The following is a 25,395-nucleotide window of genomic DNA, read 5'->3' on the forward strand; positions in this document are numbered from 1 at the left end:
AAATGACCATTAGGGTTTTTAGATGTCCCTTGATAGGAATCAACATACAAAAAAAAAAGAACCCTGGAATTTTGATTGCAGAAAGATGAGAATCTCGTCTCCAATTCTTTTATATTAGTATTCTGAGGGATTGTTAAGTTGCTTGTTTTCATTTTTTCCTACCCACCACAGGGCTCCTATTCAACAATGTCACCACCTTTGTCCAGTGGTTAAAATTACATATTTTATGCAGTCACTTCTTCACTGCTGGAAGACAATAAAATTGTCTGGTGTTTCAATCTTCAGCAAATCAGAAAAAAAGATGAGGAAGGCAAGTAAAGAAAGAAGATGTGATTCATCATTGGTTTTGTGGCATTATAGGTGGATAGAGAATAGAGCTAGCAGATATATCAGTCAGAGGTAACTACATGTCTGTCTTGGTTCATGCTGTTTCTCAGCACTCTTACCAATGTCTAACAGGTAACCTTATCTGCTGAAGAACAAAAGAAAAAGAGGGATCGTTATCATGATTTGTGCCAGACCCTGATTCTACTTTGATTAGTGGTACCCTGTATGTGTCATTGGAACAGAGACCTAATTGCATATATTTCTATGTCCGTGTCAAGTATTCAACAAAAAAGGCAAATAGGGGAACACACTAGTAATATTCAGTGATGTTATATTTATCATAGCCTGTGTTATAACTTTTTAAACTTCCTAGAAATTAGAAGTGAATGAAAGAATCCAGGGTATTTCCCATACGCTTATCTTTTAGGATGCAGCTCATGGCCTCCCAGGCTGAAGAGTCCACTGATTTACATTCAGGCAACTCGCAGGTAGCTGCAGAGGCATCGAGTGCTCAGAGCCTTTGTCCCCTGCCTCTTGCTTTGCTGGCATCCTGGCTGGCTGGCTGGCTCTGCTGATAGTGCAAGCCAAGGGATTATTAGATTGACCACATGCCCTATGCTTTTGTTTCTTTGTTTTTGTTTTGTTTTGGGACAGAGATAGGAAAGTTGACTGGGGCCCCAGAGATCTATGAAAAAAAAAAAAAGACAGAAAAAGAGGAGGGGAGAGAAATTTGCAGTGATGCGTGTTTTCTACTGTAAAAGTCATGAGAGAATATAAGAGTTTGATTCTGGCAGAAGCGAACTGGCAACGTGGTTCAAGAATTAACCCACAGGGATGCCAGGATAACATCTCCTGAGACATGTCTCTAAATTACATCAAAAACTTCTATGAAGGATGTGTAAGTATTATACAAAACATCAATTGTTAGCAGCGTTCCATGTGTATTTTAACCTGATTTGCATGAGTGGTAATGAATAAATCCCTCTATATTGAGGGTGAATATTATAAGTAAAAACCATATGCTTCAAAATATTTTGAACAAAAAAACTATAAGAGAAAAATTCAGGAAGTAACTTTAAGATGTTGATGTTTTAAAGTGACTCACTTTTAATTCTATAATTAAGAAGTAGAAAAAAGCTGCAGAGATAACAGAATAAGTATTCTTTTGTAGGTAAGATAATATACTGTTAAATATTAGATATGTGATCAAATTTTCCAAAGAATGTATTAGATAGACTAAGAATGTCATGACTTTATGTTTAAGGGATTATAGGAGAAGATAATATTAATTCAAAGCTGTATAAATATTTCCAAAACAACACATCTGATTTACAATATGTTTCTATTTGTTGTATTTCCTATTTTAAGAGTAAAAAGGTTTGAAAACTTCTTAAAACTTTAGCTCTTAAAATGTGATTATGCAAGTATTCTTAGTATGTTTTTTTTTTTTTTTTTTTTTTTTTTGGTGGCACTGGGGTTAATGTTTGTTTTTACCTGTTTGTTTTTTTTTTTTTTTTCTCCTAAAACCATGACAGGTCAAACCTCCAACCATCATTGGTCAATTCCACACTCTTTTCTTTGGATCTGTCCGAATGTTCTTCCTTGGAGTGTTAGGTTTTGCAGTTTATGGAAATGAGGCTTTGCACTTCAGCTGTGATCCCGACAAAAGAGACATAAACCTTTTCTGCTACAATCAATTCAGGCCAATTACTCCACAAGTAAGTTTTTCTGTTTGCACATAAACATTGACTCCAAAGATACACTCTAACAAGCATGATTTTGAGAATTGACATGACTTTTTCTTTAATGAGTTGAATATTTCAGAAAAAAAAATCCTCCACTCCAGAATTCTATTATCTATTGATGTTATAATTATATTCCAGACTGTATTTAGAATAGGAAAATTAAGTATCTCCTAAAACTAAGTAATTCATTATTAACTGTAATCAACAGGCAATGAAAGTAAAATATAACCATCTTTTCACAATTAATACAAGCTAAAGTTTTAAATATATTAGTCATTAAATGTTAAACACCACTACATTCATTATGTATTAATGTTAAACATTACTACATTCGTTATACTATTTGGATTGTTTATAAAACTTGGAATGTTTTAATGTAGCTTCTGTTGAGAGTCAGTGCATTTTTAGTCAATTTTTTATTACATATTGATTAATGCATTTGACTAAGCTATTTCTGATATACTTTAGGTATTCTGGGCATTACAGCTAGTGATTGTCCTGGTTCCTGGAGCTATTTTCCATCTTTATGCTGCATGTAAAAGCATCAATCAAGAATGCATCCTTCAAAAGCCCATCTACACTGTGACTTACATCCTCTCAGTCTTGTTAAGAATTAGTCTAGAGGTGATAGCATTTTGGCTTCAAATCCACCTCTTCGGTTTCCAAGTAAAACCTCTTTACTTGTGTGATGCTGGATCTCTTGGGAAAAAAATGACCATTATAAAATGCATGGTTCCAGAGCACTTTGAAAAGACCATCTTTCTCATTGCCATGTATACATTCACAGTAATTACAGTGGTATTATGTGTTGCTGAGGTTTTTGAAATTGTATGTAGAAGATCATGTTTTCTAATTAGGCAGTGACAAGGGTTGATTACCTCCTATCATGCTATAGCTATTTATCAATCATTTATTTAATTTCATCCTATTCAGAGAGGACCTCATTTTAAAAATGAATGTCTGTTCTTTAAACTTATTTGGTGTGTCAGAAATTTATGTTGACTATAAAATATAAAATTAAGTTTCCAAAGGTCAATCCATCTAAGTTCTAAGACAGAGATTTCTGAACAAACATTTTATCCTATTTTAATTTTAACACTTATTTTATTATAAAGTAGACATAGAACCAATGTTAGTTCATTTTTAAATAGTACTTTTACAGACTTTCTCACATACAACATTCTAATTGACCAAAGCATTTTGTGGCCCAAAAAATCTTTATTATCTCTTTTAAAGAGTGGAAAATTAATATTCAAGGATGGTAATCTATTTACTCTGTCATACAACAAAACTATTTCTCTTTTCTTAGTATCATGCAGTTTTAACTTGGAGGATATAATTATTTTTGCATTCATATAAAATATAACTTAAACTAAAAAATTATAAATTATTAAAAAGTAATCTATAGTTTGATCACTAACTTGAAGAAATGCAGCAATTATGTTTAATATTATACTCATGTTGTTTTTTGACATTTTTAATATTAAATGATATGGAAATATAATCACCAAATAAAATGCTATGGATAATATTGTGCATATTTCCTTGTTCCTTGTTGTGACCATATGTATTCACTAATAATAACTTCTATATTCAAGATTATTGAAATGAAAAAGTATGTTTATATTAAATCCAACTCCTTCAATAGTTATAAAATTATTTAAAATTACTTCAGTCCAGGGAATTCTGTTCTGCCTGCTTTACCAACAACCATCTTCATTTTATAGTATTTAAAATGTTTATGTATTATTGGCTTATGCAATTTTCCTGTTAGGAAAATAAGTAGTTTTTAATATTTTGTTAAGAATTATTCAGCCTATGTTTGATATTATGAACTCCTGTATTTAGGACTCCTGAATCATTGAGCCATTTCTGCATAAAAGCACAGAAGAAAAACCAACTTTCATTCACCAGATAGCTACAGAATACCTGCTATTTAACAAGTACTGAATTAAGAGTTAAAATAAAAGATAGTCGAAATTTATTATGTATATAAGATTCTACTAGATGGCCTATTGGCATGCCAAGAGAGTGGGGCCTGGTATAATAGCCCACCCTGAATGGAAAGAATATTTATTCACTATCTTTTTTTTAGAATCATTGACCCTTGGTACTAATAAACAATTAACAATGTTCAAACTTTTATTATTATATTTAAATTTTTTATAGACAATACTTCCCTTTTTTGCTTACATCCAAGGTGTACTACTCCCAACAGTTCTCCCATGTTTCTTGAGGTTCATATTTTCTTTCCTATACCTTTGCAAGGCTGATCTTTAAATGAACATCGAACATTGTGTGTGTGTGTGTGTGTGTGTGTGTGTGTGTGTGTGTGTGTGTAAGATTTACCTAGCTGGATCCTAGATATTTTTCTACTCAGAAATATTCTGAAATTTTGTTCAGGGATATAGGTTATTTAGAAACAGAGACTCTTTTTGCTTTTTTTTTTTTTTTTAAACTCTGTTAGGACCAGTGTGGTCCTTTCTGAAGGGCTCATTTTGTCCTAAGACAAGAACAAAACTTTTCTTAGTACTCTATCAGGTGCCCCTGTCATGGATTAAACATGTTACTTTCCCACTACTCTCAGAATCTTGAGTTGAGCTGGGAATGGTGGCACATGCTTGTAATCCTCACGCTTGGGAGGCTGAGACAGGAGGATCGCACTGGTTTGAAGACAGCCTCAGCTACTTAGTGAGGCTCTCAGCAACTTAGACTCTGTTTCCAAACAGTATAAATAGGTCTGGGAATATAGCCCGGAGATAGAAAGCCCCTGGATTCCACCCGCAGTACCACCAAAAAAAAAAAAAAAAAATCTTGAGTTGAATCCTAACACTGGTTGACTCATGGTCACCATTAGAAAGTGCTGAATCTGCAGGAAGCACGTCCTCATTCTGGCCCAGGAAAAAAGGGAGAGGACAAAGGGACATTCGTTGGGTTTGTTTCTCAGCATTTTTCTCAGGGATATTAAGGTTTTTGTTTATTTGTTTGTTGTGGTACTGGGGATTGAACCTATGGACATTCTACCTCCCAGCTGCACCCCCAATCCTATTTTTTATTCTTTATTTCAAACAAGGTCTCACTAAGTTGCAGAGAGCCTCATCAAGTAGCTGAGGCTGGCCACAAATGTGAAATCTTCCTGTCTTAGTCTCCCAAGTACTGATATTACAAGTGTGGTCACCACGCCCGGTTTAACGACTGATCCTGTTTTCAAAAAAGCCACAGCTGACTTTCCCTGAACATCACTACCCATTCATAGACAGGCATTTTTATTCTTCTTTAGATTCATCTTTTAGATTTGAGCATTGCCACAGTATGCTCCGCTGTTAAGGAATTCTTCACCTTGGCTGTTGGAACCACAACTATTCTCAGCCCTGTGTGGATCTCTGGTATTGTTGCTCTTAATCTCTTCAAGTAGTTCTTTCACAGAAAAGTCACTGAAAGATGTTGCACTGATCAAGATTCAGCTCAAGATCCCTCGCACATCTCTGGAGCTCTCTTGCTTTGTTGCCCACCCCCCATCTCTCTCTCTCTCTCTCTCTCTCTCTCTCTCTCTCTCTCTCTCTCTCTCTCTCTCTCTCTCTCGACAAGTGTGACCTTTAAATTCCAGTCTCCTTGGCCTCCCTGGGCTCTTTCTTATCTCTTCAACTGAAAAGGTGGATAGATAGCATGTCTAAACTACCAAAGGAATCCTGCTTATGTCTACTTCTTTTAAAAAAGCATTATTGCTAAAGTTTTGATGTGTCTCCCAGAGCTCATGTTTTTGGTAGCTTAATCTCAGTACAGAATTATTGAATGGTAAGATCTTTAAGTCATGAGGGCCTTTCCTAAATGAATGGACTGATGTTATCTAGCCAGTGGTCCATGATCAGAGAGGAAGACGGGTTTGCTATGAAAGTAAGGTTGGCCTCTCTTGCCAAGCAATGCCTTTTGACACATGCCACTAAAGAAAATCCTCGCCAGAAACCAGACCTTTGTTCTTGGATCTCTCAGCCTCCGGATTTCTAAAAAATAAATTTATTTTCTTTATAAATTACCCAGGTATGATATTCTATTATAACAACATGAATGGAATAAGACAAGTACATTTTATTATAAAGTTAGAGATAAGGTAAGACTTCATTTAGATAATCTTTCTTAATTCCTTACTGATGCACTATTCTATTTTTCACTTTATTAGTAACTATATCAGGATTTTTAACACACAGCTACATTGTTTTGAATAATTAATGTTACATATACAATTGAAATTCAAAGATAAAACCCATTTTCTCAAGAAAATGAGAATATAGTAAAAGTCTGAACACATTTTAAAATCTAGCAAAATCTCTATTTGAAAATATATTAAAACCATTTATAAAAGCTCTTGGCTCAAAGAAGTAATTTGAATATAAGATTTTCAGACTATTCATAAATAAACAAGTTACAATATTACATATTAAAACCCAATACAAACAAATTTGAGTACATGAAAAATTGACAGCAGAAATACATTTATTATGAACAAAGAAACAATAAAGGTAATTTAAAAGCAAACAAAAGAACTTCAAAATAAAAGTTATAACAAAATGATTTAACATGAATATAAGCAGATAGTTATAGATTATACCAGAAATAACACAGAAGAGATAAATCCAAAATAACTGAAAATAATAATAAAATAATAAAACTCTGGAAAATCAAAACAAGTATAGAAATATACTATTATAAGAGTTGTAATAATATATGTAATATATTACCATTTGAAATATACTGTGATAATTTAAAGAGATGTTAAACATATACTATGAAATACAGAACAACAAACAAAACAAAGCCACAAAATTTTGGTTTAAAAGACAACAAGGAAAATTAAATAAAATTATGAAACAGTTCATTAAACTCAAAGAGTGTAAAAAAGAGAACAAAAACCAATAAAACAAATGGAAAAAAATAAGAAGGTAGTGGACTTAAACCCAAACACATCAATAACTACAATAAAAATAAAGGTTTTAGCATTCCACATAAAAACAGAAATTGTTTGAATACATTTTTAAAGCCAGATGAAATTAGTAAAAAGAATTCCACTTTAATTATTTTAAATATTTAAAAATTTAATATTAAAATCATTTAAATATTTGTTGATAGGTTAAAAAGAAACCACAAAAGATATATGAAATACTAAGCATCAGACAATTCAACTGACTAGTATGACAAAACTCAAGTAGATTTTAGGGCAAGGAATAATGCCATGGATTAAAGAGACATGTCTTGACATTCAAAGTATAATTGATCAGGAAACAGAACAGCCATAATGTGTATACTCCTAATTTCAGAGGATCAGAATATATGAAACAAAGATAAATTAAAAAGAGAAATATATGGAATTAAAATTAATTATTTTAATGCTTTTTCTCAACAATCAATTGACAAAAGACAGGATATCAGAAAATATATAGAGAAATTAAGCGTTACTACTAAGCAACTGATTGATATCATAGAATACTCCACCCTCTGACAGGATGTTCTTTTCAAGTATTATGCGGAACAACCAACCACCAAGAGAGTACATTTGCTGGGCCATAAGACAGACTTGAGGATTTAAATCATACAGAATATATTTGCTGATCACAATAGAATTAAAACAGAAATCAACAAAAGTTGAGAATATTCCGAATTATTTGAAAAATTATGAAACAATCTTATTAACTCATGGATCAAAGAAGAAATTACATGGGGAATTAAAAACTACTTTAAACAATGATAATGCAAACATAATTTATCAAAATTGTGGAAAGCATTAAAACAGTGTTTTGCAGAATATTGGAAGTTATATTTTGTTTGAGAAAAGTTATATTAAGCATCCCACTTAAAAAAATTTGCAAGCCAGCCGTGGTGGTGCACGCTTGTAATCCCAGCATTTGGTAGGCTGAGACAGGAGGATCACGGTTCGCAGACAGCCTCAGCTACTTAGTGAGGCCCTCTGCAACTCAGTGAGACCAGGTTTCAAAATAAAGAATAAAAATAAGGCAGGGGGTGTAGCTCTGTGGTCGAATGCCCCTGGGTCCCATCCCCAGACCCACACACACACAAAAAAAGCAAAAAGAATAATTTAAAAACAAATTAAATATAAGACTGGGAATCGAAATCAGCATATAAATCATATAAATAGAAAATTTAAAAATAATATAAAAATGCATTAAACAAAAATATGGTTTCTGAAAAACATATTAAATAATAAAGGAGATATTGAAAATTGTCCATATGATGAATGAAAAAAGGGACATCATAATAGGACATGAAAATGATCAAAAGGAAAGTTGAACAATGTTATGATAATAAACTTCATACTTAGATAAAATGAAAAAACTCCTTAAGACATGTCACAGTTGATATATAATATAAATGAAAAAGATGAGTATCACTATATTTATTGAAGAAATTAAATTTAAAAGTCAAGCTCTTCCCATGAAGAAGACTCCAGGCTCTAATGGCTTTCCTCTTTATTCTATGACATGTTCAAGAAAGAAATGATACTTCAAGTCGGGCGTGGTGGTGCACACTTGTAATCCCCCTGCTTGGAGGTGGAGACAAGAGGATAGCACAGGTTCGAAGCCAGCCTCAGCTGGCTTAAGAGACCCTGTTTCCAAATAAAATATAAAATAGGTCTGGGAGTGTAGCCCAGAGGTAGAAGGCCCCTGGGTTCCATCCCCAGTACCACAAAAAAAAAAAAAGAAAAAAAAAAAGAAATGATACTTCAAATTCCCTTTCAGGAATGAGGAGGGAATAGTTGCCACTTTGCATAATGAGGCTAACACACCCTTGATAGCAAGAGTTTTTATCAAACATATAATATCAAATATAATCGAGCTATATATATATATATATATATATATATATATATATATATATACAGTAATATATCATATTCAAGTGGGGTTCATCCCAGGAATGAAAGTTTAATACTTGAAAATCAATTAGTGTATATTGCTAAAATAAAAGAGGAAATTCACAGACAATTCAATAAATGCATATAGAAATCTGATTAAGTTCAAAATCTAGTTATGATGAAGTGAACAAAACCCAAAACTTTTACTCTAAAAGAGCATGACCTAACCTTGGTAAAAAGCATCTAAAAATAGGAAACTTCCCACTTAATATAGAAGTAATGAAATTTTCCTATGATCGCAAAAAAGTCAAGGATATCCACTCTTACAACTCCTGTTTCATGATGATCTGGAGTTCAATAAGACAAAACCAAAATGAAATTAATATGTATCCAATAAGTATGGCAAGATAAAATATAGATACACGCAGATTAGAAAAGAAGAAATATTATCTTTACTCACAGACATAAAGCTGTACTAGAAAATTCTAGAGGATGTACAAAAACCTACGGGAATAATAAAATTTATCAAAATTGGCACTTCTATAGTTGAATAAAATTAAGTTTAAATAAAAAACAATGTAGCTTAGATTAAAATTATGAAACATATACAGACATATACAGACCCATACAATAAAGATTATGAAACAGTGCTACAAGAAATTAAGGATGGAATAATAAAACATATCAATCCATATTGAAAGCCTTAATCAAGGCCGGGCGTGGTGGCGCACACTTGTAATCCCCGCGCTTGGGAGGCAGAGACAGGAGGATCGCGCAGGTTCGAAGCCAGCCGCGCGCACTGGTTTAGGAGACCCTGTTTCCAAATAAAAATGTAAAAATAGGTCTGGGAGTGTAGCCTGGAGGTGAAGGGCTTCCAGAAACCCCAGTACCACAGAAAGAAAGAAAGAAAGAAAGAAAGAAAGAAAGAAAGAAAGAAAGAAAGAAAGAAAGAAAGAAAGAAAGAATCTCTAAATTCAATATAATTTTAATTAAAATCCCAGAATATTGTAGAAGACATTGACAAGCTATTCCTAAAATTTATATGTAAATACAAAATATCTAGCATGGCTAACACATTTTAAGAATACAAAATAAAGAGGATTCAAAATAGATTCTCTCAAGCTGGGTGTGGTGGTGCATACTTGTAATCCCAGCATCTGGGAGGCCGAGAAGCAGGATCATGGTTCATGGACAGACTCAGGTACTTAGTGAGGTCTTTTGCAAGTCAGTAAGACCCTTTTACAAAATAAAAAATAAAAATAAATAGGGCTGAGGGTGTAACTTGGAGGTTGAATACTCCTGGGTTCCATTTCCAGTACCATAAAAGTAAATTAAAAATTAATTAATTTAATAGATACTCTCCAGTCTTCTTTAAAGGCACAAGCAATGTGTCACTGGCTTAAGAATAAGCATATTACACAAGAACAAGAGAGAGGCCAGAAATAGTTCAGCACACAAATATCCTTTTATGTGCTTGTATTATTCGATGATTATATTGGATATTAAATATGGATGTTGAAAATATAAACTTCCACTCATATAGTTTCAATATGTCAGAGCCATGGAGGGTGAATGGGCCGTTCAAGTCTTCAGAGTCTGCCTATGTCATTCTTCTGACAGATTTGTGAAGGGCAATGGGAATTGAACCCATGGCCCTCTACCTCTGAACTACATCCTCAGCCTTTAATAATTTTTATTGTGAAACAGGGTCTTGCTAAGTTGTCTCAGCTGGCCTCAAACCTGCAGTCCACCTGTCCCAACCTCCTGAAAAATGGGACCTGTGTTTGCCACCACACCTTTTAGAAAAAAGTATTTCTCTTTGGGAGTATGCTAAAGGAGTTGGATGTGAGCCTCTTGAATCTAGAATACAAATTTCTAACATATGCAATGCACCCAAAAGATAAAAAAAAAACCAACTTCACTGTCGTTAATCCTTGTCTTGTAGCATATTCCAGTGTGCTTTTAAACTTGACATATCTCTCCAATGTATCAATTATCCTCTCACAAAGGGGTTGCAGTATTTAGAAAGAAGACAGCTTTTGTTGGTAGATGAAGATCCTATTCTAACCCTTTCATATACTTGTTTATCCCCCACCTCCTTCCTAACTCCGAATGTATGAAGCCTCGAGTCCTGAAGGGAGAGATCAGGCAGTAACAGGAAAGTGCATGCTCCAACAGGAAGAGGAAGTTTTCCAAATAGAGGATCACAAAATACAGAAAAGCTTATAAAACAGAAGGAAATATTTGTCTATAAGGACATCATTGTTAAGTAGTAATGGTAGTTGCCCAGGATTTAAAATCAAAACATCTAGATTTGATTTATTTATTTATTTATTTATTTATTTATTTATTTTTGCAGTACTGGGGATGGAACCCAGGGGCATTCGACCTCTGAGCTACACCCCCAGACCTATATTTTATCCTTTATTTTGAATCAGGGTCTCACTGAGGGCCTCACTAAGTAGCTGAGGCTGTCTGTGAACCGCGATCCTCAGGTCTCAGCCTCCCCAATGCTGGGATTACAAGCGTGCGCCACCACATCCAGCAAAACATGTAGATTTTAATATCACTCATCCCTATAATCTGTGACCTCCACAAGTTACCTAAATTCTGTGTCCCATCTGTAAGATAATGTAGATAATATCTGCCTGACAGGTCATGCTGAAGATTAATTGAATTAATGTGAAGATTTTAGCAACATGCATGATACATAGCAGATACTCAAAAAATGCTAGCTATTGTTACTTTAACTGACACAGATGCCAGGTGAAAGAATTAATATCTGGGAGCCTTATTCTCAATAGCAGGAAATGCAGTTGTTGCCCAAAGTCATTGAGGCAGAGACCCTGCTTGAAGCAGTAGGGAAAGCTGGAAATATCATCAATGAACATTCATCAGGGCACTGGTCCTCAACCCTAGTGGTACTATTACAATTTCATGAGAACTTTTTAAACTACTGGTATCTAGGCTCCAACCCAGAAAAATTAAACAAAAGTGACTGGGTTAGGAGCTTTTTCAAAGCTTCTGAATAGATCTTTAAGGGCAGCCACAGTTGAGAATCGAGAAGAAATATTTAAATAATAAATAAGAATTTGTGGAAGCGGAAAGGAAGCATATATAGCATCTCCATCTGTTTTTCTTCATTTATTTCTCTTCCAGTCCAGCAACTATGAATGAAGAATCTGGAGAAAAGAAGTAAGAGAGAAACAAATGCATTCTCACATGGAAGCTAATGTGTTTCTGAAAATGGGAAAGAATATAGAATTCCGCTTCAGGCAGGGTTGAAAAAAAAATCCAGACCCAGAATAAGATGGCAGCTTCTGTAAACAAGTATACATAAAGGATATATAGAGAGGAGTAATATAAATATATGGACTAAGTTATTTGTGTGGAAGGGGAGTGGGAGTGATTAGAAAATCGTGGGCATCATAATCATTGAAATTAATGGTGTAAAATCAAATTACTGTGGAGACTATTAATATTATTTGAGAAACTGGAAGTGATAAATCCTAAATGATGTCAAATATGATTCACACCTTTACTATTTCTTCCAGTCAATAAGCACTCTTTTCTTCTTTTTTCTTCTTGCTCTGGTTTCTTTTTCCACAAGATGGATAAACTCAACAACTTTGACAGATCCTGTTCCAAGGAAAAATAAATAAAAAATAAAAGGGCAGGGAGTGTACATCAGAGGTAGGATGTCCCTGGGTTCAATCTCCAGTAATCCACCCCCTAAAAACAAAACAAAACAAACAAAACAAAACAAAAAACGCTTCTTCCTCCTACCACTCTGACCAGCAGAGAGCGCTGGTGTAAAGTACAACACAACACTCAAAGGATTCAGCCTTCTAAGCGCTATTAATACCGTCAGACTCACTGAGCATGACCTTCCAGGGCTTCCGTAGTTGACTTGCTGTCGCCAAGCAACGGCGGAGTGGGCGGGACTTGCCCTGCGCACTCGTTCGCTACGCCGGGAAGGAAGCGGAAGTGCCGGCGGTGCGCCAGTAGGAAGTGGTGGTTCTTTCAGTGGCGATGGCCGCGCTCGCTCCACTGCCCCCGCTGCCCCCACAGTTTAAGAGCATACAGCATCATCTGAGGACGGCTCAGGAGCACGACAAGCGGGACCCCGTGGTGGCCTACTACTGTGAGTCTTACCGAGTTGCTTCGCCTGTCCGTACCCGGACACACTCGGGGCCCACACACCCCTGGTTCATGGGGCATGTCCCGCCCCTGGCATTAGACCTGGCTTTGACCTCTGGGAACGCCTAGGTCCCTGCGCTCACTGGGATCTAGACCTTCTCCAGAGTGTCAAAACCCCAAACACAGGATATCCACGCCTATCCCGTCTTCTGCTTAAGTGTCCCCAGGCTAACTGCGCGAGCTCTTGAACTTTGCTGTAACACACTCCCTTAAGGTTTTCTTTCTCTGTGTACAAACAAGAGCTTCCTGTCTCCTGGAAATCACCTGGATAGTTGATTAATTGGTCCAAAACGAAATCATAAAAGGAGGAAAGACTAGTTGAAAGTGTAGTGAAGGGTTTAGGTTAATTGACAACACATAGGCCCATTCCAGAATCTATCCCTGGTTGAATGGAGAACTTTTCCTACTAAGTAGCAGAATTTAACCATCTCCTTTTTGCATCCAAACTACCCTTTCCCACCAATGAGAATTTTAGTCTTGGCTTATTTTAATAATACCCGGGGTTGAGAATTTTGGTAGCAGTATTCCCACTTTGATGGTGATATGTGTAATTTAAAGCTGATGGGGAAACAGGCTGTTTCTGCAGTTTTCCTTCTACAATAGGTAAAAAGAATAGTACCGGTAGTTTTATGCAAACTTTATCATGTATCTTACACTCTAACTGCAAATAAAGCAAGTTACTGAACTACTGTAAATCTCTTGAAGAGGTTTTTTTTTTAAGAATGGAGATGCACAGAATAATATGTTTTCTCTTGAGAATATTGTAAAGTTATTTAGAATCTCATCCATTCCCGTACCTGCCATACTCCACATGTACCTCATAATTCACTTTTGAGTAAGTCCACTTTCTTGTGCATTTGTCTAACTCCTCATGATTTAGGATCTGACTCAATTGTTAGCTTCTTCTGTAGGAAATAAATTGATTATGCTCTGTGCTTTACCTCATTTTGTTAAAAGCTTACAGCATTATTTCCACTGTACTTATTCTTTAAGCAGGGAACTATTAATCATTCATTCAACATGTATTTATTGAGCTTTTTACCTTGCACAGAAATTACTAGGTAGTGAGCTTATATACAATAATAAGGAGGTGTGTGAGTGTGTGTGTGTGTGTGTGTGTGTTTGTGTAATATTATAGAATGTTAGAAGGTAATGAAGAAAAATAAGGTTGGGGAAAGGAATAGGAAATACCAAGGTGGTGGGAGGGAGTTTGAAGGGATTTCGGTTTCAGAGTGGCAGAGAACACTGCTGAGTTGACATTGAAAGAAAGAAAGAGGAGCAGAAGGCAGGCCTTCATGCCCATTTGGGAAAGAGCATTTTTTATATATAGAAAACAAAAGTCCTGCTTAAATGGAAGCAAGGGCACTATTGTGCTTGGAGTGGATAGAGCCAGCAGGAAAGTGTTAGGACAAGATCTCTCATAACAGTGAAATAGGACCCCTTGTGCCCCTCCAAAACTAATCCTTATTCATAGACTCTGTATTATTAAATATCTTTATGACTGCCCAGGGTGGGGCCCTTTATTTCCTTTGCCATTATTCTCTCCCTTTTGCTGTTTCTTTCCAAGCTTGTTCCAGTTCCCCTTATTTAAAAATAAATAAATCAGTAAATAACAAAGGCTCATACCCATCATTCTCCTAAAGTTACAGCCCTGTTTGCCCAACCTCATAGGTAAGTTTGGATTGTTATCTGCATTTGTCTTTACGTCCTTATCTTTTAGAGCCTTTTCAGCTCTTCTGTGTCCATGCCTACTATTTCAAGGATCCTACTTTCCCTACGGTTATGAACAAATGTTTTTTATTTCAAGGTCATTTAATAAAAATTTTTGTTATGAAACACTTATGGAAGAGAGCATGCATAGTGTGCATGCAGAGTTTAGGGGATAATGAAATGAACACTAATGCCCTTACTACGTTTGATGTTATTACACTTTATAATTTTTGCCAGTCTAGTGGATGTGAATGGTGACATTTGCAATTCTCTGAGTCTTAAAGAGGCTCACCATCTTTTCATATGTTAATTAACCATGTGTGATTTCCCTATGAATGCCTATTTAAAGCTTTTTTCTGTTGCACTCTTTTCTTAATAATATAGGTACTAATGCTTTGTTACTTGTGTTGCACATTTCTTCTCCAGTTTTACAGTTTTATTTTCTCCATGAAGTTCTTGTTCAAACCCCCCCCCCCCAATGCTGGGTATTGTATTCAGGGACATTCTATCTCCGTGCAACACCCCAAGCCCTATTTTTTATTACTTACTTTGAAACAGGGCCTCACTAAGTAGCTGAGGCTGGCGGTAAACTTGTAATTTTCTTGTCTCAGCCTCTCAAGTACTGGGATTACAAGCATGTGCCACCAGGCCCCACTCAAAAACTTTTAACTTTAAACTGTAGCCAATTTTCAGTCTCTTCTTTCTGATTTGTTTTGTAAATTTTAGGCCTTCATTTCTTTTCAATTGCTTTTTGGGACCTTAGCTTCTTGAGTCTGTAGATGGATATCTTTCATTAGTTCCAGAAAGTAATTTTAATAGTTTCATCTCACTCTCTTCTATATTTTGAGATTGCTTGAGGCCTGTCTTCACCTCCAGATAGTTTATTGCCTAACCAATTTGAATTTCTGTTTTTATTTCTGAGTGTTCTGTTTTTGTTTCAGTATGTTTTATATAGATAACCATTAAATCTCTAACACTAATCCAGTACCTAAGCTATAGTGAGTAGTTATAATTTTTTGTTTTGAATAATCAAAATATACAGTAATTCATCACTTGTAACATGCTATGACCAATTAGTAAGGAAATGTAATAGAATTCCAATGTCACATATCTATAATTTATGCATGTTATTTATACAAATGTCTGTTGATGGTAATGCAAATAATAAAAATTTTCATTAGATGATGTTATCTCTTTATTATCTGTTCATTAGAAAAGAATATCATTCTTGAGATCTAAATGAAAAGTGTTTGTTACAGTTTCTTGTTAAGTACTTCATTTATTTGAACGCTTTAAATGTTTTTATTCGCATTTGCTATCTGATGATTTCTGTAGCAGTTCTATTTTTGAATCTGATCCTGCTGAACTGTGTTTCAAAAAGGAATCACATGACTAATTATAAAATACATAATATTTAACAGTTCATTGTGACTTCTTTTCTTGTAATTTTGTCCTAGACATACTCAACCAGTGCTCTTAAGCTCTTACTGCCTCTTAATGGGGATTCTAAAGCATTCTTCAAATTCTAAAGGAATCAACTTCTCAATCCACAACTTTCATGTTTTCTTTCTAAAATATTTCTTCCTGACTAAGATCCTGTCATCTGGGTAGCAAAGTAACAAGCTCTTTGTCTTTGCCCACATCCTATTCCCATTTAACCTTCTCCTTTAACAAAGAAAAGCATTCTGCCACACTTCTTGAGTATATACAGGGCATATTGCCCTGAGGGAGAAGGTAGAAAATTCACCCTGTTGTCTAGGGGAAAAAAAAAAAAGAGGCAATTACTGCTGTTAGTGAATCCTGCATTAATTGAGGTATTAGGTACAACTTCTTATGGGAAAAAATCAGCCAGAAGAAAGAATAAATCTTTCTGTGAATATGTTGGTCTTGAAAGATTCCTAAAGAACATTCTAGTTGGGGAAAGAGGTTGCAGTATTTTATACCAGAGATGCATGGAGTTACTTGGAGTCTTGTCTCTTGTAGGAGCAGTTGGTCAAGAATGAATCTCAGATGAGGAAGAAATTTTTCTGGGATATTCACAACCAACATTTTGGAATTTTTCAAGGGGACAAGCAGGAACAGTTTAGGGCCAATGTCCTATGAAGAGGGATTAGGTATGAGGACAAGGACATGAAAAGACCACAAAAGAAAATTCTTTTGCAGAGTCTTTTACATGTATGCCTCATGTTAAAAATTGTCCTGTTTCAGTGTTCCAAACTCTCAAAGGGATGAAATTTTTCATTAGATGACCTTACCTCTTCAATCTCTCATTAGTAAAAAATATCATTCCTGAGTCAAGCAAAAAGAGTACAAGAGAAATGTTTTAATAAAGGCAGAAGTTCCTGGTTTTATTCCAAACAACAAGATCCTGTAGGGCTATGTGGCTTACTGCTATTTTAGAATTAGAATCCAGAAATGAGTTGGTTGGCATTCCAGTTTAAAAATTAAGACATATTTTTTGAAAAAGTGGATTGGCATTAACAACTGGCTTTGCCACTTATCTGATATGATAACTATTTCTCTTTCCTTAAATTAATGAGCTAAATCTTCAGCTCCAAGGTTTTTTTTTTATTTCTTTTTATTCAGAAATACATTGAAAACAAGCAACAGGATAAAAGCATTTCAACCTTGTTTTTCTTTCTAAGGTTGTTGAAATGAACAGTATTTCAGTTTTCCCCATTTTTATTGTGTCCTGTGATTAGCAGGAAGGCTGTAATTGAATGAAAATGATAAATGTTTATAATGCCATTCCATTTTATTTATATCATAGGAACTGAGAAAATGAGTTATTTGAATGATAGCTTGACAAATTCTTTTGTAGTTTATAAGCAAAATTTGAAGCAGACCTAACTGAATTGTCATTTAAGATAGTATGAAAAATAGCATTTCATGACAGTTGTATGGTTTGTAGCATGTAACACAGAAAGAATTTTTAAAATATACTTTTATTGGGGCATTTAATTACACATCATAGTGAGGTTCAAAGGGATGTAAACATACGTGCATGCAGCAATTGGCGTTTCCCTCCCGATCCCCCCTATTCCCTCACCCCATCAAGTTTTTTGTGATTGGTGGTGACACCTCATGTGTGGACATAGCTTTATTTGCAGTGTTCTCTTCATCAAGCCTCCTTTCTCTCCTAATTTCATTCCAGTATCCTACTGCTATTTATCTGAAGTCCCTTTTGTTTTCTAATTTCTCTATCTTCTACATATGAGAGAAAATGTAGAACTCTTGACTTTATGAGATTAGCTGATCTCACTTAGCATAATAATTTCCAGTTCTCTTAATTTTCTTGCAAATGATATAATTTTGTTCTTGATGGCTCAGTAAAATTGCATTGTTTTAATATACCACATTCTCTTTATTCATTCCTCTCCCGATGGATACCTAGGTTGGTTCTATAATTTGGCTATTGTGAATTGTGCTACCTAAAACATGGATATGCGTGTTAAACTATAGTATTCTGACCCTTTTTAAGGGGAGAGAAGATTCTGAGGAGTGGAATAGAACTTTTAAAACAACACTTAGGAAAAAAAATGGCAGTTGAACTACATAGACACTTCTTAAAAGAAGAAATACTAATAGCCAATAAATATATTTAGAAATATTCAAAATTAGCAGAAGTTGGGAATGAGACTCAATACTACCTGAGATTCCATCTAACTTTCTTTACAATAGCAGTCATCAAAAATATAAACAAGGCCTGGCATGGTGGCGCATGCTTGTAATCCCCGCGCTTGGGAGGCGGAGACAGGAGGATTGCGCAGGTTTGAAGCCAGCCGCGCTGGCTTAAGAGACCCTGTTTCCAAATTTTAAAAATATATTAAATAGGTCTGGGAGTGTAGCCCTCAGGTAGAAGGGTTTCCAGGAACCCCAGTACCACCAAAAATAAATAAATAAATAAAAAGAAACATTTATATATATACATACACACACACACACACGTTTTTACAGTTCTCTTCATTTTCCTGCAAATGATATAATTTTGTATTTTAAATGTATTTAAAATTGAAAAATTGGTAAAAATGTTTAGATTTCAGTATTTATTACAGAATCGAAATCAAAATTTGGTACCTGTTTAAACTTCCTGATGAAAAGACTTATATGTCAATTTCAAAATATGTTCAGGCATACTTTCCTATCTTAAAGCAAATAAGAATTTTTTTAATTTCTAGAGTAAGGAAGAATTTTTTTGAGAAAAATATTTCAGATTCTCTTCCTAAACTACTTGCTGATTTATAAAAGTTTTATATTCTTTTATATCTGGGACTTTATATGGGCTGCTTTCTGCTTTGAGTTTTCTCACTTCTGAATTCAACTCATTTATTTTTCCTGCAAGTTGTTTTCATGACCTCTTCAGGATGGTCTAGGAATTACCCCAGCATGGTTCTCCTCTTAACATATTTGTGTTATACATACCAATTTGCATTTTAATCTTAAATCTCCTGAGACACAGTGAATGATATCTTGTTCTCTTTGACCACCTGGCACTTACTTGGGGTTCATAAATACTTAGTGTATGCCTACTGTTTAAGCATTATTAATATTTCACTGAAATGTAAAGTCTGTAAGATTAAAAAGTATGTTTTACATTGATAATCATTGAATCTCTAGGTCCTAATATATTAAGATACAGTAAATATAATTTTTAGGTTTATGAAATAAACAGTACAGTAATTTATCACTTTTAAACACACTATCACTAACAAATGGAATGTAAAAAAGAATTTCAGTACTGTAATTTATAATTTACTTCCGGTTGACATTTTGTAATCTGAAATGCTCTAATGCTCTAAGATCTAAAACTTTTCGAGTGCTGACATGACACCACATGTAGAAAATTTCATGCCATGAAATTTGTTTCACGCACAAAATTATTAAAATATTGCATAAAATTACATTCAGGCACTGTGTATTAAGTATATATGAAACAAATAAATTTTCACGTTCAGTCTTGGGATCTATCTCCAGGATGTTTCATTATGTTTATGCAAATATTCCAAAATCTGAAACATTTCTGGTCCTAATTATTTTGGGTTTCAAATTAAGTCATAGGTCATGTTCTGATATGATAGGCACATTATGCCTCCTCCTTTCTAGTATTTATGATTTCCAAAACTTATTATGTCTACCCTTAATTCTTGAATGTTTTGTCACTTTCTAATATTTCTAATATTAATATTTGTATGTTGTTTGCTCTTTTGTTTTTAAGTCAAAAATGATAAGCCGGGAGTGGTGGCGCACACTTATAAGAGGCTGAGACAAGAGGATCACGGTTCACAGACAGCCTCAGCTGCTCAGTGAGACTGTTTCAAAAAATAAAGATTAAAAAATAGGGCTGGGGGTGTAGCTTGGAGGTAGAATGCTCCTGGATTCCATCCCCATTACAATAAATAAATAAATAAATAAATAAATAAATAAATAAATGTTGTTGAATCAATATATATCACGGTACATTTTGTCTATTTATAGAGGTGCTTGCTTTTACTGTTTTCCTGGTTAAACTTTTGTTTTTGTTTTTGTTTTGTGCTAGTGGAAATTGAACTTAGGGTCATTCTCCTTCCAAGCTACACCCCCAACCCTTATTTTATTTTTTGTTTTGAAACAGGGTCTTGCTAGGTTGCTGAGAATCTCACTACTTGCTGAGTTTGTTCTTGAACATGTGCTCCTCCTCTCTCAGCCTTGGAATTACAGGTGTGTAACACCATAGTTGACCTCGCTGGTTGCATTTTAAATTATACCAGTAGCAAAATAGTGAATTTTCTTATCTTCAAAATATACTCCCATTTACTGAAAAGAATTCTCACTTCTTTTTTTTAATTAACCTTTTTCTAGATCCACATTTAAAAATAAGAACTAGTACAGAGGGAGGAACTCTGTGTCTATTACCCAGTGTCTCTCATTGATAATAGCTTGCAAGACAGTAGTATAGGTAAAACCAAAATATTAACGTTCATAAAATCCACCAATCTTACTGAGACTCTCCGAGTTTTACATGTGTTGGTTTGTGTGTATTCACTCTTGGTTCTAAACAGTTTGTCGGGTGTTAGGTTAGGTTCCTGTATCCATAGCCATAATCAAGAGAGTATAGTGAGTAAATGGAATACTTTGTGTTGCCCCTTTATAGCCATTCCTGCTTTCTGCTTCACCCTACTTCACCTCTGTTTTCTAGCAGCCCACTCACCTGTTCTCTATTTCTTAAATTTTATCATTAAAATTGTTTATAAACAAATTTAAGTATGTTATAAATAAAATACATTATAAAAGTTTTGAGAATTGATTTTTTTTTCCCACTTGGTATAATTTTCCTGGAGATTGAGCTAAGTTAGTTTGTTCAGCAGTGTTCCATAGCAGTATATAGTATAACTTACTGATTTAAGGTTGAAAGACATTTGGGTTGTTTCCAATTTGCAACTATTATGAATAAATGATCACATACTATTTTGTTGTATGAACATGAGTTTTCATTGCTCCACGGTAAGAAAAAGTACCGTTTTAGAAACTGGTGAAGTTTTCCCACGTGTTACTCTATTAGGGCATATGAATGATGTTTGATCACTTTTCTTCAGATCCTCAGCAACATTTTGTGTGTCGCCATTTCTTATTTTAGTCACTCCAACAGTGTGTGTGTGTTTTATTTTTATGATTGCTAATGAAGTTGAGCATCTTACCATGTGCCTTTTTTCCTTAACTATATATAGGTCATCTTCAGTGAAATGTCTGTCTATGGTTTTGCTCATTTTTTTAACTGTTCAGTTTCAAGAGTTCTTAATATATTCTTGTTACTAGTCTTTTGTCCAATACTTGTTTTGCAAATAATTTTCCTGGTGTCTTTCAAAGACAAAAAGATAGTAATTTTGGTTGTCTACGTTATTACCTTTTCTTTATTTAGAATTTGTGTTTTTTTACATCAAGTCTATATATTTTATTTTGTATTTTTAAAATGTCTTTTAAATTGTCTTTTAAATTTTAAAATGTATTTTAAAATTTAAAATGTTATTTTAACTTTTAAATGATTTTTAAAATGTTATTTTAACTTTTAAAATGTCTTTTAAATTTTTAAAATGTATTTTAAATTTTTAAAATAGTTATTTTATTTCCTCTGTTTTCCCAAGACTGTTACTAAATGAGATTAGTTAAGATTTTTTTCCAAGTTACTATTTTGATTTATTTGTTAATATTATGCTGGTTTCTGTAATATTATTGAGAAGGTTGCTTCTTTTTTCCCAAACTTGAGTTGGGTAAAAGGTAGCAAATTTATTTCTTGCTGTAGATTTTATAAGGTTATCCTTAAATAGAACTTTGTGCTTTTTGTGGAAGTTTGATATATTTTTAAATTTCTACTCTTGGGGAAAACTGAGCTAATGTTGATAAGGTAAATGTTTTCTAGAAAATCTTTAATTTCTGCCATACCTTCAAATTTATAAGCCAGAAGAGAAGCTGCACTTTTTTACCTGATGTCACTCACAATCATCACTCACACACAATAAAATAAAAAATTACAAAGGCACCCTCAGTTTTTCTTGTATCATGCCCTCACCTTACACTGTTGTTGTAGATTCCCAGCTTCTCTTTAAAACAAATGGTCCCTGTTGTCTCTAGAAAGTTCTTCTTCAAATGCCGAGTGAAAAAACAAGAGTACATGGTAGAGTAGGCTCTGGACACCCAAAAATTCTTTATGACACAAACAATAGAAATTAATCTGACAGCCGGACGTGGTGGCACATGCTTGTAATCCCAGCATTTGGGAGGCAGAGATTGGAGGACCACAGTTTGTGGACAGCCGCAGCTACTTAGTGAGGCCCTTTGCAACTCAGTGAGACCCTGTTTCAGAAACTAGAAATACTAAAAAAAAAAAAAAAAAAAAAAGGAAATTAATCTGACAGATACTGCATTAGGAAAAAATATCTCCAATGGTCAAGACAAAGGTCCAGTATCTCTGATGTATAAAACACTCAAACAATTTTTTTTAATCTAAGATACCCATAAATAAATAAATAAATAAATGGATGAGAAACATACATTCAACTATTGGAGGGAGATTACTAATTATTAACATTCAACTTAATTAGTAATAAATGTGGAAATTGTTAAGCAGCAACTCACATTCACTGGATGTGAGTAATACAATCACTTAAAAGTTAGAGTCTCTTTTATAACATGGAAAAGAACTACATGAAAATGCAGAATACAAAATTTTATGTGTATATATTTACACACACACACACACATACACATTCTCTCTCCCCCCTCCCCTCTTCCTTCTTCCTCTTCCTCTCCTTCTCTCTCTCTCTTTCTCTCTCCCTCTCTCTCTCTCTCTCTCTCTCTCTCTCTCTCTCTCTCTCTCTCAACTGATGTGTGTGTCTGTGTGTCCTTCACTTGGGGGAAAGATTATGACTTAGATTCATGGATGATCATATTGCAGTCACCAAAAAAAGAAGGCAGACAATTGACATTCCTGTAGCTCTGGACATTTGTAACAACAGTGCTTTCCTTGGAGGTATCTGATTTGGTCTAAACAGACATTCTGGTCCTGAATGACAGATATCAGCGGAGAAACGGCTGCATGAAGAAACTGTCAGTAGCAGATAGTAATTAGAGAATGAGTTACTGAATGAGTGGCAAAGTGAGGGGAAATGGACTAGTTAAATTGGTGATAACTCAAGGAGGTAAAAAGTGAAGTAATTTGGAAGATTCCTAAATGTACAGTGAAAATAAAAAATAAGCTTTCCATTATTAAAACTGTGTCTCTGAGTTCCATGGTTTTTGTTTTTGTTTTGCTATAAAAAAGCTAGAATCCTGATTAATAGTAGATACTGTATGATAAGTGTTTTGACACTGTCAGGTTTGGTCCTATAGATAAAGCTAAATCCAGAAAGATGTTTCTTTTCTTTTTAAGTTTGTTATAACCAGTAGTGTGAAATCTCAAGAGTTTTTTTGAAGTTTCCTCTAGGGGGTGACATTGTAAAGTTAGTAGACTTTCTTGAGAGACTGGTTTATATACTCAATGGAAAATTAAATAGCTATTTAAGAAGTTGTAAATACAAATGATTATTTCACTTCAAGGATGTTACAGGAATACAGGCAGAAAATTTTAACTTAGTATAAGTAAAGTCTTAAATAATGCTAGATTTCTTTGTTAATGGATGGTAAGCCACAGGGACATAAAATTTATAATCAGTTGCATAGTATTATCTTGTTGTCATCACATATAAATTAGATTTTTAAATGTCAGTCAGACCAGCTTAACTAAACCAATAAAGACAAGCAGTTTTTTTTTTTCCATCCTTTGCTGACTTCTGAATCTGAATGATAAACTGGAAATCATAGTCTGTTGATACTTATCTTTATCTTAGGCTAACTCAGGGTGCTGTATTATGAAAATGGTAGGTTAATAGCAATACACAGAAGGATGGGCTAATGACTTATCCATTAGCATTCCACTCATCTTTTCTTTTTGTGAGGGTACATGCAAATATGAAATTTATTTTATAAAATAGTCATTTAGTACCCTCCTTTTTTAAGCTAAGGAAATAATTTTATTTTACAGCTCTTAAGAATCTATGAGGTTGAAGGGATAGCGTCTGAGGAGTTAAATAACATGTGCCTAACTTTTACCTTTTTTGGTGGGGCATCTTTGATAAGGTGCTTTCTTAATAGCAATCATATTTGATTGGTCAAAGTGAAAATTTACGTGCTTTTTGAGCAGCACAGGATTGTATATTATAGGTTTCAATAAATTTGCTTGCTGAGTTCCTGTGTTCATTATTGGCTGCTATGTTGAAAGCCCCTTCCCCCATAGCTTATTATTTTGTGTTTTATTTTAGTTTTGGGGTGTTTTATTTTTTAGCCTCAACATATGACTGTTTCTCTTTGGAAACACTATTGGCAATTCTTTGTTTTCAGGCCTGCCCAGAACATTTCAGGACACTATTGTTCTCTGTGGTAATAGTTCCTTTAGATTGTTGCATTAACAAATAACAAAATTTAAAAATAAATAAGTCTTCAATTTTCTGACTCCCCCAGAAAGTAATATTGTTTTTGCTACCCTTTAAGAACATTAGACTAAATAATATAATCCAATAGAAAATTTGGAATATGTAGGAAAAAATAAGGAAAGGAAACACACAGTTTTCTACTTATATTCATCACTCTTAATATTCTGCTACATTTTCATTAAGTTTTCTTTGGTGAGCATCATATTCTTGAAGTAACTTAAAATGTAAAATTATATACATGTCTCTACTTACTGTCTGTATCTACAATTTCAGGTGCCACGTAGTCTTATATACCCCTTTTTAGGAAAAAGAAATGCGCTAACAAACAAGTGATTGAGTCAGTATGTTTCTTCTATGATTTAAGATGTTCTTAGTCTCTGATGCTCATAAATTGATTAAATAGTCACTACATAAAGAGAATAAATACTGGACTTGTTTTCAAAATGATAGCTCAGTTTATTAGTATTTACCTAAATTAGATGACAATGTAAAAAAAAATAGAGACGTAAGAGATATTCTTCACTATTTTTTGTTTTGTTTTTTTTTG

The 25,395-nt window shown here is 34.1% G+C and overlaps 2 protein-coding genes across 3 annotated transcripts in view; both read left to right on the plus strand.

Annotated features, from left to right (window-relative positions):
- Positions 1-1,186: 1,186 nt before the first annotated feature.
- GJE1 (gap junction protein epsilon 1) lies at positions 1,187-2,936 on the plus strand (the record flags this gene model as incomplete). The annotated part of the gene is made up of 3 exons (XM_080700036.1): positions 1,187-1,225; positions 1,863-2,045; positions 2,541-2,936. 3 exons carry the CDS (start codon positions 1,187-1,189, stop codon positions 2,934-2,936), a joined length of 618 nt encoding a protein of 205 aa, XP_080556162.1.
- Positions 2,937-12,969: 10,033 nt separating this feature from the next.
- VTA1 (vesicle trafficking 1) overlaps positions 12,970-25,395 on the plus strand; it is a gene marked incomplete at both ends in the record, with an annotated part of 73,099 nt that continues 60,673 nt past the window's right edge. For both annotated transcript variants that reach the window (XM_080700637.1, XM_080700638.1), the window contains one exon: positions 12,970-13,081. In XM_080700637.1, coding sequence (XP_080556763.1) covers positions 12,970-13,081 — 112 coding nt within the window. The remainder of the gene's footprint in view (positions 13,082-25,395) is intronic.

This window comes from Muscardinus avellanarius (genome assembly GCF_963383645.1).
Source record: "Muscardinus avellanarius genome assembly, chromosome: 8".
In the NCBI taxonomy this organism is placed as follows: domain Eukaryota; kingdom Metazoa; phylum Chordata; class Mammalia; order Rodentia; family Gliridae; genus Muscardinus; species Muscardinus avellanarius.